The sequence below is a fragment of the Urocitellus parryii genome, chromosome 2 (assembly GCF_045843805.1).
Source record: "Urocitellus parryii isolate mUroPar1 chromosome 2, mUroPar1.hap1, whole genome shotgun sequence".
Lineage (NCBI taxonomy): Eukaryota > Metazoa > Chordata > Mammalia > Rodentia > Sciuridae > Urocitellus > Urocitellus parryii.
Genome location: NC_135532.1, coordinates 211932888 through 211945457, shown reverse-complemented (window position 1 = coordinate 211945457; position 12570 = coordinate 211932888). Strand labels below are relative to the sequence as shown.

General features: G+C 36.4%; 1 protein-coding gene and 1 pseudogene across 2 annotated transcripts in view; one reads left to right on the top strand and one right to left on the bottom strand.

Moving 5' to 3' along the window:
- The window catches only part of Ltn1 (listerin E3 ubiquitin protein ligase 1), a 47620-nt gene that overhangs the window by 31889 nt on the left and 3161 nt on the right, over positions 1-12570 (top strand). For both annotated transcript variants that reach the window (XM_077795380.1, XM_026396152.2), the window contains exons 23-28: positions 241-478; positions 1012-1086; positions 5201-5387; positions 9763-9934; positions 11133-11353; positions 11797-11991. In XM_077795380.1, the coding sequence (XP_077651506.1) occupies positions 241-478; positions 1012-1086; positions 5201-5387; positions 9763-9934; positions 11133-11353; positions 11797-11991 (1088 nt within the window). The remainder of the gene's footprint in view (positions 1-240; positions 479-1011; positions 1087-5200; positions 5388-9762; positions 9935-11132; positions 11354-11796; positions 11992-12570) is intronic.
- LOC113188027 (E3 ubiquitin-protein ligase RNF220 pseudogene) lies at positions 4102-4868 on the bottom strand (annotated as a pseudogene).

The window sequence follows — 12570 nt, the reverse complement described above, 5'->3', positions numbered from 1 at the left end:
CCAGGCGAGCGCGCTACCGCTGAGCCACATCTCCAGCCCTTGCTTTCTTAAAGAATGTAGTAAAAGTCATTAAAACAGTTGATTAACTGAAATAAGTATTCACTTCTTATTTCTAGATAGGAATTCTGTAATGTCTATGTCTAATTTTCATTTTCTTAAATGATGTTGATCATGAATCAATCAACTTCTATTACTAACTCTCTCTTGGTATGTGTGTGTGTTTTTAATTTGTTTTCTCAGGAGAAAACAAAGATCTGTCTGAAACATCCTTTAAGAATGCAATGCTGAAGCCCATGTGTGAAACATTAACATACATCTCGAAGGATCAGCTGTTGAGTCAGAAACTTCCTGCAAAATTGGTTGCTGGCCAAAAAACAAATTTGCCAGAACATCTCCAGACTTTGTTAAATACATTGGCCCCATTACTCCTCTTCAGAGCTAGGCCTGTGCAAATTGCTGTTTATCATATGCTCTTCAAGTAAGCAATTAAGTGAATATTACCATGGTCTAACAAATAGAATATATACATTTTTTACTTTTAATCATTGAAAAAAAGCCAAATTAAAAATAAAAAGGAGACTTGACTATTTCAGGAACAGGAATGCCAACTTGTTTTTTTGATCTTTTTGGTCATTTTTTTTCTTACCCAATTTATGTTGAAATAAGTCTGGCCATAGATAGTTATTTTATGAAGAACTCACTAAAAGGTATCTTCATTATAAGCCATGCGTGGTGGTGCATGCCTGTAATTCCAGCAACTTGGGAAGCTGAGTCAGGAGGATTGCAAGTGTGAGGCCAGCTTTGGAATCTTAACAAGACCCTGTGTCAAAATAAAAAGTAAAAATGGCTGGGGATAAGGCTCAGTGGTTAAGCATTGCTGGGCTTAATCCCTGGTACCCAAAACAACACAAAAGGTATCCTCATTCAAAATAAGTATTAGTCTTTGTGCTCTGAAATATGGTATAATAATTGATAATCTAATTTAAAATATTTAAAATAATCTATTTCCAGATTAATGCCTGAATTACCACAGTACGACCAGGATAATCTAAAGTCATATGGAGATGAAGAAGAAGAACCAGCCTTGTGAGTGGCTTTTTGTTTTATTTTGTCCTTTTTTGTTGTTGTTTGTTTGTTTGTTTTTATAACTTGGTTTTTTAGGTTGTCATAATCTATGTCTTTTTAAGACTAAACAACACAGAAACTCTCAATTTAGAGTACATATTCATTCTGTGGATAGACTATTTTAAAGTTATCTTGAAATGTAAAATTTACCCAAAAGGGTTTTCTCTTTTAATTGTTTCTAAATCACATTTTGGCTTGCCTATTATTCTGTAAAACTTTGTTTGGCCACATAGTAGCTGTGGAAAAGGGTATGAGTTCAATATCTATTGAGCTCCCACTTCGTGAAAAGAGTTTAAAATGCTGTGGAAAGAATACAATAATGAAATATCGATGGTACTATCTTGTAATAAAAGGTATAGTGTATGATAAGTGCTAAGAAAAAGGAAGGATAGCATATTATGGGTACATAGTTATTGTACACCAGGAAGATAAGCCTTTCTCTTAAGGAAGAGACGTTTAAACTGGACCTTTAAAGTTGGTTAACATGTATAACTAATTAGAACAAATTTTTAAAAATTAAAAAATAAAGTTGTTTAACATTTCAACAGGACAAAAAATAGAATATAGGTTAAGAAAATGTCATGTGCAAAGCCACTGAGGCATGAATGTTCTGGATGCCTTTGGGGAATGTTGCCACTTAACATTTTTTTACTGTCAATATCTTCTTTTGCTAAAGTGTAAGCCCTGTGAGGGCAGGAATTTTTGTCTTATTCTTATATCCACAGCATTCAGAATGGTTCTACTGTCACTTGTTGAATGAAAAAAAAATAAACCACTAGATACAGAGTAGGGAGAGTCTGGTGGAAGATTAAGCTAGAAGAGTAGTCAAGGGATCAGGATAAGTGAATAGGTGATGTCTTTAAAAATGGCTCTGTGTGTGTCTGTGTAACTGGGGATCGAACCCAGGGTGCTCTGCCACCAAGGTACATCCACATCTGTTTATTTTTTATTTTGAGATAAAAGTCTCACTGTGAGACTGGCTTTGAACTTGTGATCTTTCTGCCTTAGCCTCCCAAGTAGCTGGGATTAGAGGTGTGTGCCACCACATGTGGCAAAAATGGCATTCTAAATTAAGATTTGAGACTTTATTTGGTAGGAGTTGAGATACAACTAGCTGATTCTAGCAATAGTGTGAGGCATGAATTATACTTAAGAAGCAAACAGAGGAGGAGGCCATTACAGAAGTTAAAAGGCAGCATGTAGAGGGCATTGTGAGAAGTAAAAAGATTTCAGACCTGGTATTTGTAAGGTGTGTCGACTACTGTTAAGGAATAGAGAAGTCCTGGTACTTGAAGATAGAGATGTTGAAGATATAAAGGCAGAAAAGCCTGAATTTGTGGTCTGAAAGAAGGAAGTCACAGAGAAGAAAGATCACAGAGGCAAAAGGAGAAAATTGAGGGTGGGGCACATGATTATAAAACAGTTTCTTTGGAGAGGCAGGACAATTACAAGTTTGAGACCAGCCTGGGCAATTTAGTGAGACTCTGTCTCAAAATTAAATAAAAAGGACTAGGAATGTAGCTCAGTTGTAGAGCAGTTGGTTAGCATGTGCAAGGCCCTGGGTCAAAAAAAAAAAAGATGTAAATAATCTCTTAAATTCTCCTGGAAGTGTTAATTAGTTCAGTAAAGGAGAAAATCAACTTACATTGTTGTGAATGTTAAATTTCCTGAGAATGCTACATCCATAGCCCTTTATTTTCTGAGACAAAAGTCTCATTACATTGTCCAGCCTAGTCTTATGATTATAAAAGCACATAATTATTTCCTGTTTATTCTTTTGATAAATCGTGATGATTGTGACATTATTTATACTGCTAAGTAGAATGTATGCAGCAAAATAGAAAGTAAGATGTAGTGACAGAGTTCCAAGTCTGAATCCTCTCTCTGCCCTTTAGAGAATGATAAAGGATTTGGTAAAACTTGGAAGACTTACAGTTCTCCTGACTAGCTTTTGTACTAAACATTTGACTTCCTGATTGTGTGACTTTTATCTATAAGGCAGAAAGTTGAAATAGATGTTTTTCAAGTGTCATAAAGTGCTAACATCTAGGGTCCATTTTAAAAAAAATCTGTTTATATTGTTTTAATCCATGTCAAATATAATTTAAAAGGAAAAGGACAAGTAAGTACCTTTGTATAGAATGTACAGTCATAGCATCACACCACAGGGCCCACAGGATGGGCTGGGAGACAACTTTTCCCTGGGAACAGCATCTCTATTCCCAGAAATGGTTCTCAGCAGAAGGCTGGGCAGCCAGGGGCACCTTCAGTCAGCCCCAACCTCATCTTGTCTGCTTCAGCTCTGGACCTACTTCCTGCCTTACTCTCAACTTGTTATGAAGAACCTCATGAGCTAAGACTAAAGAGGGTCATGTCTCTCAGGGCATGTACCTGATATCTGGGAGGAAAAATATACACCACTGAACACCAAGCACACGAGAGAGGGAAGGGATGACTGGAGTGGGAGAGGCCGATAGGTACCCTAAGAGGGGATGGGCCCAGCCCTGAGGGAGGCACTGCTTCCAGAGGTTCTTAAAAAAAAAAAAAAGAAAAGAAAATCATACAACTAAAGCTAGGGGTGTGGAGGGCAAAGGAATTGTCCTATTTATAACAACATTGTAAATATACATGGTCTATATTACATGTACTTCAGTCTGGTGTTTGTATGTCTGTCCCTCTGGGAGCTGTAATTTCAGGAGCCTTGCCTCTCTACTCCCCACCCCATCTCCCTACCCCACCCTGGGAACAGAGGCCCAATGGGTATGGCCCCCAGGCTTGGTGGGAGCTAGCAGGCAGGGCCTGGGCCTCAGCCTCCACTCTGGCTCCAGAGTCCTGTGTGTGTATATCTGTGTGCATGCATGTGAATGTATGTACATGGGGATCCTGTGTGCATTATGTACAAGGGGAGAGGGTCACTGTCACAGAGGATGGGAGCAGGTGAGGCTGCTTGGGGTGAGGCCCGCCTGGGTGGCTAGCTCACAAATAGATCCTCTGAAGGTCTCTAGGTACTGTGATGGTGTTGCACTGAGGGCAGAGCTTCTTGGAACACAGAGTCCACAGCCAGCGTTCCTGTAGTGTACAGGCCAACACTGGATTGACATTAGGGGCAATGAGTATGAATCAATGCAGATGAGGCTTTTGTATGGCTCAGAGCCTTCAGGGCCTCAAACATGGTCACAGCTGAATCAGAGATTTTCTCCAGGTCCCTGTTCTTGCTTATCTTCTGCATGACCTCCTGCTTGCTACTTTTTATCTTTGCTGGTGAATGGCATGTCATCACTGGCCCATTTAGAGAACTCAGGTGTGGCGCAGGTCCTGGGAGGGCCACTATTTAGGACTGCTTCCCTGGAATGCTTCTTTCTCCTTGGCTTCACCAGGCATCGCGCTGACACAAGAGATGACAACGTCTGTCTCCTTGTATTGTGGCTTCCCATACTGTCATCCCCATCTACATCCAAGTCAGATCACTGTCCTGGTTCTCGCGTCTCTACATGAGGAAGCCAGAACCTTGGAAGCCACCTTCTGGGAGAGCAGTGACCCATATCCGCCTGCCCACAGCACTCATACTTTTCAAAGCGGTTGCTGTTTTCTTGTTCTATGTTCACAGCATCATCCTCAGCCATGCAGGAACCTTCCTTCTGGGCCTCATCTTGCTTTTTCCATTTCATTTCCCCAATCTACACATTTAGTCAGGTGTGCTGGTTGGCTCCCACTCTCAGGAAGTTGTATTTCCTCCCTCCGGTCCCCTGCTTCCCCGGCTCCCCGAGTCCATTGGCATAGCCATCGGGGGCTGTTCTAATGGGACCCTATGGCTGCCCCAGCCCCGGCCTCCTTTGCTCTGGGCCCCAGGTGGCGACAATGCTGGCACATTCTAGGGTCCATATTTTATAGCATATCTTTTAGATTTGTCATTTGTCGTTATGTGAAATTAGGAGTTAAAATTGGATGTATAAAGGAGAACATTTTTAAAAGGGTTTTGGAAAATAGCGATTTAAAAAAAATGCTTGAAGTTTATAAACACTGTCAGTATGTTAATTTTTGAAGAAAATGTTGCTGTTTAAACATTGATTTCTAGGTCACCACCGGCAGTATTGATGTCTCTTCTCAGTACTCAAGAAGACTTGCTGGAAAACGTTCTGGGGTGTGTTCCTGTTGGGCAAATAGTTACTATTAAGCCACTAAGCGAAGACTTCTGTTATGTTCTGGGGTACCTCCTCACTTGGAAATTAATACTAACTTTTTTCAAAGCTGCTTCATCTCAGGTAAATAAATGTATGGCAACTTTTTATTTTCCTTCATGCTGGTGATCAAATCCAGATAACAACTTTTCTAAACACCATCCTTTTTAGAACAAAAGGGGACATGCCTTACATTTTAATCTAATTTTATCTGACCAAGTTTAGATAAAACTCTGCTATTACTTACTTTTCTTACTACTTCCTTACTCTTCCAGATATAATTTTTTTTTTGGCAAAAATAATTAAGCTCTGAAATGCAACTTCATCAGTTTTTATTCTAACTGAATATAGTAGTCACACACCTATTTATTATAAGGAACAATATTTCATATAGTTTTTAATTTTGTACTGTCATAGTAATTTCAAAAGAACCCACATGGAATCTTGGTTTTTTTTTTTTTTGGTGGTGGTGGTGGGGGATACCGGGGATTGAACTAGGGGCACTTGGCCATTGAGCCACATCCCCAGCCCTATTTTGTATTTTATTTAAAGACAGGGCTCATTGAGTTGCTTAGTGCCTCGCTATTGCTGAGGCTGGCTTTGAACTCTCGATCCTCCTGTCTCGGCCTCCCGAGCCTCTGGGATTACAGCATGCACCACCATGTTGGCAGGAATCTTGCTTTTTAAAAGTGGTTATGTAAATGGAAATTTACCTATTAGAAAAATCAGTATTCAGGGAAAGATCTATGAGACATTACCTGTGTAATTCAAAGTGTAATCTAAATGGAGAAAATATCCTATTGTAATTATTATGCCCAGAGTATTCCAGCAGCCACTAGATGTCTCTGTTGTCTCATGTTTGGGAAGAAAGCTCTCTCATTATCCAGGAAGAAATTGGGAAGATCTACTCTAGTTTTTCTTTCTTTCTTTTCTTTTTTTTTTTTTTTAATATTTATTTCTTAGTTTTAGGTGAACACATACCTTTATTTTATTTTTTTATGTGGTGCTGAAGATTGAACCCAGTGTCTCACGCATGCCAGATGAGTGCTCTACCTCTATGCTCAGCCCAAGCTTTTATTTCTTTTAGAAAAAAAATCTCAAATCTCAATTGAATCAGCCTAATAAAATAAGTGCCACCTTTGACAGGTCAATACAAAAAGCTTAGTTTATCACTTCATATTTAAAATGTGATTAAATATTGTGGTATTCCTTTCCACTGTGATTTTTTCAGAATTATTAAAGTTATTGTTTGTGTTGTTGCTCACATCCATATTGTGGCAGAAATACATCAGTTTATATGTCTTTACATTTGTATATGTAAGGAGAAGATCAAATCAACATTGATCTAGTTGTTATATAGATTAGTTTTTTTGTTTTCAGGCCTGTCACAGTTTGTGACTTATACTGGTTTTATTTGCTTATGTTTTTCAAGAAGTCCTTGTTAAGCTTTTACATTTGTTTCTTAAAATATTGTTGATCTTTAAAAGATTGCAGCAGATTGAACTTCTGATATAGAAGAATTTTTTTTTATTATCTTATATTCAAAAATCAGGAAAATGGCCATGTAGCATGTTTTTATTGTCAGGATGTGGGCAGGAGTGCAGATACAGCAACATTTATTATTGAGCCTGAAACCTGAACTGAGCTCTGAAGATAATGTCAGAATAACCCAGTAAATAAAGCAAATTAGATAAATCCTGAAGTTATGAGTTGTCTTAACGTTCTTAAAAAAAAAAAAACAAAAACTTCTAGCAAATCAGATTGAACTGGAGACAAAACTCTGTGTTTTTTAGATTTATTGAAATATATTTCATATCCTATAAAGTTTATGCATTTCAAGTGTACAGTTTGGCTGTTTTAGTATATTTTTAAAGTTGTGCAACCATCACCACTAATTTTATTTATTTATTTTTTTTAAGAGAGAGTGAGAGAGGAGAGAGAGAGAGAGAGAGAGAGAGAGAGAGAGAGAGAATTTTTAATATTTATTTTTTAGTCCTCGGCGGACACAACATCTCTGTTTGTACGTGGTGCTGAGGATCGAACCCGGGCCGCACGCATGCCAGGCGAGCGCGCTACCGCTTGAGCCACATCCCCAGCCCACCACTAATTTTATAATATTTTAAAAATCCCCCAAACAAACTCATATCGTAATATGAAAATGTTCTGGGGTGTGTTCCTGTTGGGCAGATAGTTACTATTAAGCCACTAAGCGAAGACTTCTGTTATGTTCTGGGGTACCTCCTCACTTGGAAATTAATACTAACTTTCTTCACTTCCCATTCCCTCTTAAACCCCATGGTTCTCAGCAACCATTAATTATGTTCTGTCTCTATGGATTTGCCTATTCTGGATATTTTATGATAACTTGATAAATTGTATCTCCCTTATTTCACTTAGCACAATAGTTTTTAGACTTAATCAATTTTGTAGTAAACAATTCCATCTCTGAAAGATCTTCCATTGTCAGGATAATACCACATTTTGTGCATCCATGGGTGGACATTTGTTTACACTTTTGGCTGCTGTGAACATTTCTATACAAGTTTTTGAGCATGGGGTGTCCGGGTCATGTTCATAGTCTAGGTTTTTTGTTTGTTTCTTTTTATTTTAAAAAACCCACTGATCTAATTTTAAAAAATTTTCTTTCTTTAATTTTTTTTTAAAAAAATATTTATTTATTTTTTTAGTTTTCAGCGGATACAACATCTTTGTTTGTATGTGGTGCTGAGGAACGAACCCGGGCCGCACTCATGCCAGGCAAATGCGCTACCGCTTGAGCCACATCCCCAGCCCCAGTTTTTTGTTTTGGGAAAAAAAAAAAAATTCTACTTACAGAGAAGTTGGAAAATAATTTGAATGAAAAAATCACACACCCTTCTAGATCCACAAGTTTTTTTTAACATGTTGCTAAATTTGCTTATGTTTTCTCTATATTTACTTAAGTCTTTTTATTGACACATTGTAACTATACATATTAGTAAGATTAATTATTATATATTCATACATGCACACAACATAATTTAGTTCTATATTTTTTTTCTGCTGATCCTCCTTTGAGATTTAAGTTGCAGATGTCAGGATGCTTTGCCAAAAGTATTTAAGTATATAATTACCTAAGAATAAGGGCATGATATAAGTAAGTATAAACATTCTACAAGAGCAAAATGTAATCATTATATTTAAGAAATATAATTTTGGTATATGAATATAGTCTAATTTATATTCATATTTCTATAGTTGCCTCATATTATCCTTAGTTTTATTTCCTTCTCTATTGGGGATTCAGTCAAGGATCATGTTTGCATTTGTTTGCTTTATTTCTTTAGTTTCTTTAACCTGTAATTCCCATACTTTTCATGTTTTTCTTGTTGTTTTGGATAGCTGTTTGTAGCCTATCATGTAATTTTTGATTTTTGGATGTTTCTGATTGTTTCTGTTTTTTTTAGATGTTTGGATATTTCTGGTAGATTCTGGTTAATAACTTAGCAATAGTACTTACTGCCCAAGTTGTGTGATGTATCCTCAGGGTGTTAGTTCAGGAGGCATATATCAGTGATTTTATTGGTGATGTTAAATTTTGATTGCTCAATAAAGGTAGTATCCACAGATTTCTCTATTGTAAAGGTACTTTGATCAACATGTTTTCAGAATCAGTCCAAAATCCTATAGCTTGATCATTGTATTTGAATAGTCATAACATTCACAAAATGGTGTTTTTGTACTAAGAGATAGATATATGGTATAGTAGGAGAATTAATGTTAAAAACAAATGAAAATACCAAAGAACTACAAAGTAAATGTGACACAAGTATCACACAGATACCTTTGGTGCTTCCAGTGGTACCAGATTTTCCTGTTTTTAAAAGAGAAACCAGAAATCCATATTTGTATATGAAATTTCCTAATTGATAAACAAGTGAGGAGACCCCAAGACATAATGAACTACTAACTAGTTTGTGCTTTCTATACTAAAAGGATGATGTAGTTTTGATAATAAGTTATTCTTGAAAATGGGATGAGTTCTGTTTTACTCAGGAATTTACAGGATTAAGGACTATGGTGTGGAAGGAATGTGGGGAAGACTTGGGAGGACAGTGAGCAAGTCAAAGTCATCTGTGGAAAATGGTGAAAAGATTTTCTTGGCTCAGTGACTCCAAGCCATCCATACTGAGCATATTAATGGACATAATTTGAGAAAAAGTTAGAAGCATATGTGTAATAATGAGGGAAGAGGGGTTAATGAGAAGTTCTGCCAGTCTGAAGAAAGGAGGCAGGGTCACATCATATGATACATTTGGAAAGTGAGAATATGGCATATATTTTGTATGACTCTTGCATGTTCAAATTAATGCATTTTTTTTATTGTGTTTTTACAATTTGTTACAGTTTGTTTTATTCTTTTCTGCTGATGGTCTTGCTTTAATTGGATTTGCTAACAAATTCTTTGCCTTTCTATCAGCTTCGGGCTCTGTATTCAATGTACCTTCGGAAAACAAAGAGTTTGAATAAATTACTCTATCACCTCTTCAGGCTTATGCCAGAAAATCCAACCTATGGAGAGGCAGCTATTGAGGTTTCAAATAAGGACCCTAAAACTTTCTTTACTGAGGAGCTCCAGCTGAGTATTAGAGGTCAGTAAGATACAGATTTGTGTCCTTTCCTAGAGACTAGGCTCAGACTAGGTTGTAATAAACTTTACCCTGGGGCATAATGACAAATGTGAGTCCTAGCTAAAGAATGTTAAAATGCAAGATTTTCTGAACTTCTTTAAGTAGGACAAATAAATCTTGTGGATAAGGTTGTAGAGAATTTAATAATTTTTAAAGTGTAGGGGTTTTTATCTTTTACTCTATAAGCAAGTATTGGTTATATGATAATATTTTGTAGCCATGTTAATAATAAGTAGTCTTCAGTTAGGAAAACAAGATGAGTAAAATTTGTTTCCTTCACTCTAGTAGCTCAAATATTAGCCAAAATGGTAGACATAAAGTCATTTAGCTATACTACAGCATTATAAATACTTTACTAAGAATAAAAAGTTTTTAAATGTCTTAAGAGAGCTGAACTGTGTCTTGTGAATATTAAAGTGATTATTCTAGGACTTTTGCACAGCAGCTCAGTGAGCTCTGGAGAAAGAAGAGGAGGCCAAACTCCCTTTCATAATTTATGACAAAGAATATGTGGGCTCCATTTTATTTGTGGTCTTTTATGTGAAATACAGAGTATTATTTCTAGGCAGATTTTAATTGTCAGGTGGGATTTTTTACTCTTACTTCCTTTGTCATTCTTTTGTAGTTTTTTTTTTTTTAGTTGTAGTTGGACACAATATTTTATTTTATTTATTTTTATGTGGTGCTGAGGATCAAACCCAGGGCCTTGCACATGCTAGGCAAGCACTCTACCTCTGAGCCACAATCCCATCCCCTCCTTTGTCATTTTTTTTTTTTCTGTTTTACAGAAGATTTTTTAATATTTGTTTTAATTGTACCTGATAGTAGAATGTATTTTGACATATTATATGTATATACCATATTCTCTATATGTATGGAGAATAACTTCTCATTCTTCTGGTTGTATGTGATATAGAATTATAATGGTCATGTAATCATATATGCACATAGGATAGTAGTGTCTGATTCGATTCTTGCGGTTCATTTTGAATGTGTGGCAGGATGCTAATACTCTAGGGTTCTGGTTTCTCTGGTGTGTTTGTTTTATGAGCTAGACACTCTTGTTGATTAAGGATGACTTTCTAAGGAAATTACTAATACAAGGCTGTTGTTATTTGTAAGTGCATATAACTAACTAAGAATTTTATTTTTTCTTCAGAAACTACAACTCTTCCGTACCATATTCCACACTTGGCTTGTTCAGTCTATCATATGACTTTAAAAGATTTGCCTGCCATGGTTAGGCTGTGGTGGAATAGCAGTGAGAAGCGTGTTTTTAATATTGTAGATAGATTTACAAGCAAGTACGTCAGCAATGTTCTTTCTTTTCAAGAAATATCTTCTGTGCAAACAAGTACACAGCTATTTAATGGCATGACGGTTAGTATTGTCTTTTTCCAGAAAAGTTTACGAATTGGTTATATCTATCATTATAAATATCACAGGCGAGTTGTAGCTCTTGATTCAGAATTTACAGAAATATGTCTACCTTATTTTCTGATTGTTGTGTTTTGAGAAAGATATGGTAGATATAGAAGTAATATTTAATACTTAGGGCATCTTTTGTCTATTAAAATGATATATGATAAACCTAATAATAATATACAGTTTTATGAATAGCATATTTTCTTTTAACACAAACTGTGTCAGAAAATCACTGTGAAACATGCTAAGTATACTTACTTATTAAATGGCTTGTGTCAGATAAATGAATGTTTACCTGTTTTTTCCTTGTGAAGACATTAGCTGCTAAGTCAACCTAACAAAATGTGTTTTGAATGGAAGAAAGGAATTTGGCAAAAATATTACCTTTTGTGTTTTAGGTTAAAGCTCGAGCTACTACTCGAGAAGTAATGGCTACTTACACTATTGAGGACATAGTCATTGAACTTATAATACAACTGCCTTCAAATTATCCATTGGGTTCAATAACAGTGGAAAGTGGGAAACGAGTTGGAGTGGCTGTTCAGCAGTGGCGGAACTGGATGCTGCAGCTCAGCACTTATCTCACCCATCAGGTAAGGTTTTGCTCATATACTTGGATTCCCAAACTAGAGAGAGAGAGATTATGTCTTTGAAGGGTAGTTAAACACAAACTGTTGTTTCTTCTGCTTAAGATATGTGCTTAAATATGCCATCTCTGCTTTAGTTCTTAAGGCTTTATAATTTATTTTCTGGTGTATGAGAGGGATTGATTTTATTTCATTGGCAGTATAGAAGATGTAGAATAATATATGGTATTAAGGAAATGAAAATTGAGACTTTTTTGAAGGATAATGGACTAGTGAATGCTTTCTTTCTGGGCTACTTTTTTTTTTTTTTTTTTTTATATCAGGGTTTGAACTCAGGGGTGCTTGACCACTGAGCCTATTTTGTATTTTATTTAGAGATAGGGTCTCACTGAGTTGCTTAGCGACTCACCATTGGTGAGGCTGGCTTTGAACTCGTGATCCTCCTGCCTCAGCCTCCGAGCTGCTGGGAGTATAGGCATATACCACCGCACTTGGCTCTGGGCTACTTTTATGTTTCAACTCTTCTTTGGTTAGAGAAATCCCACTTTGAAAGACCTTTGAACTATAAACACATTGTAAGTCTCC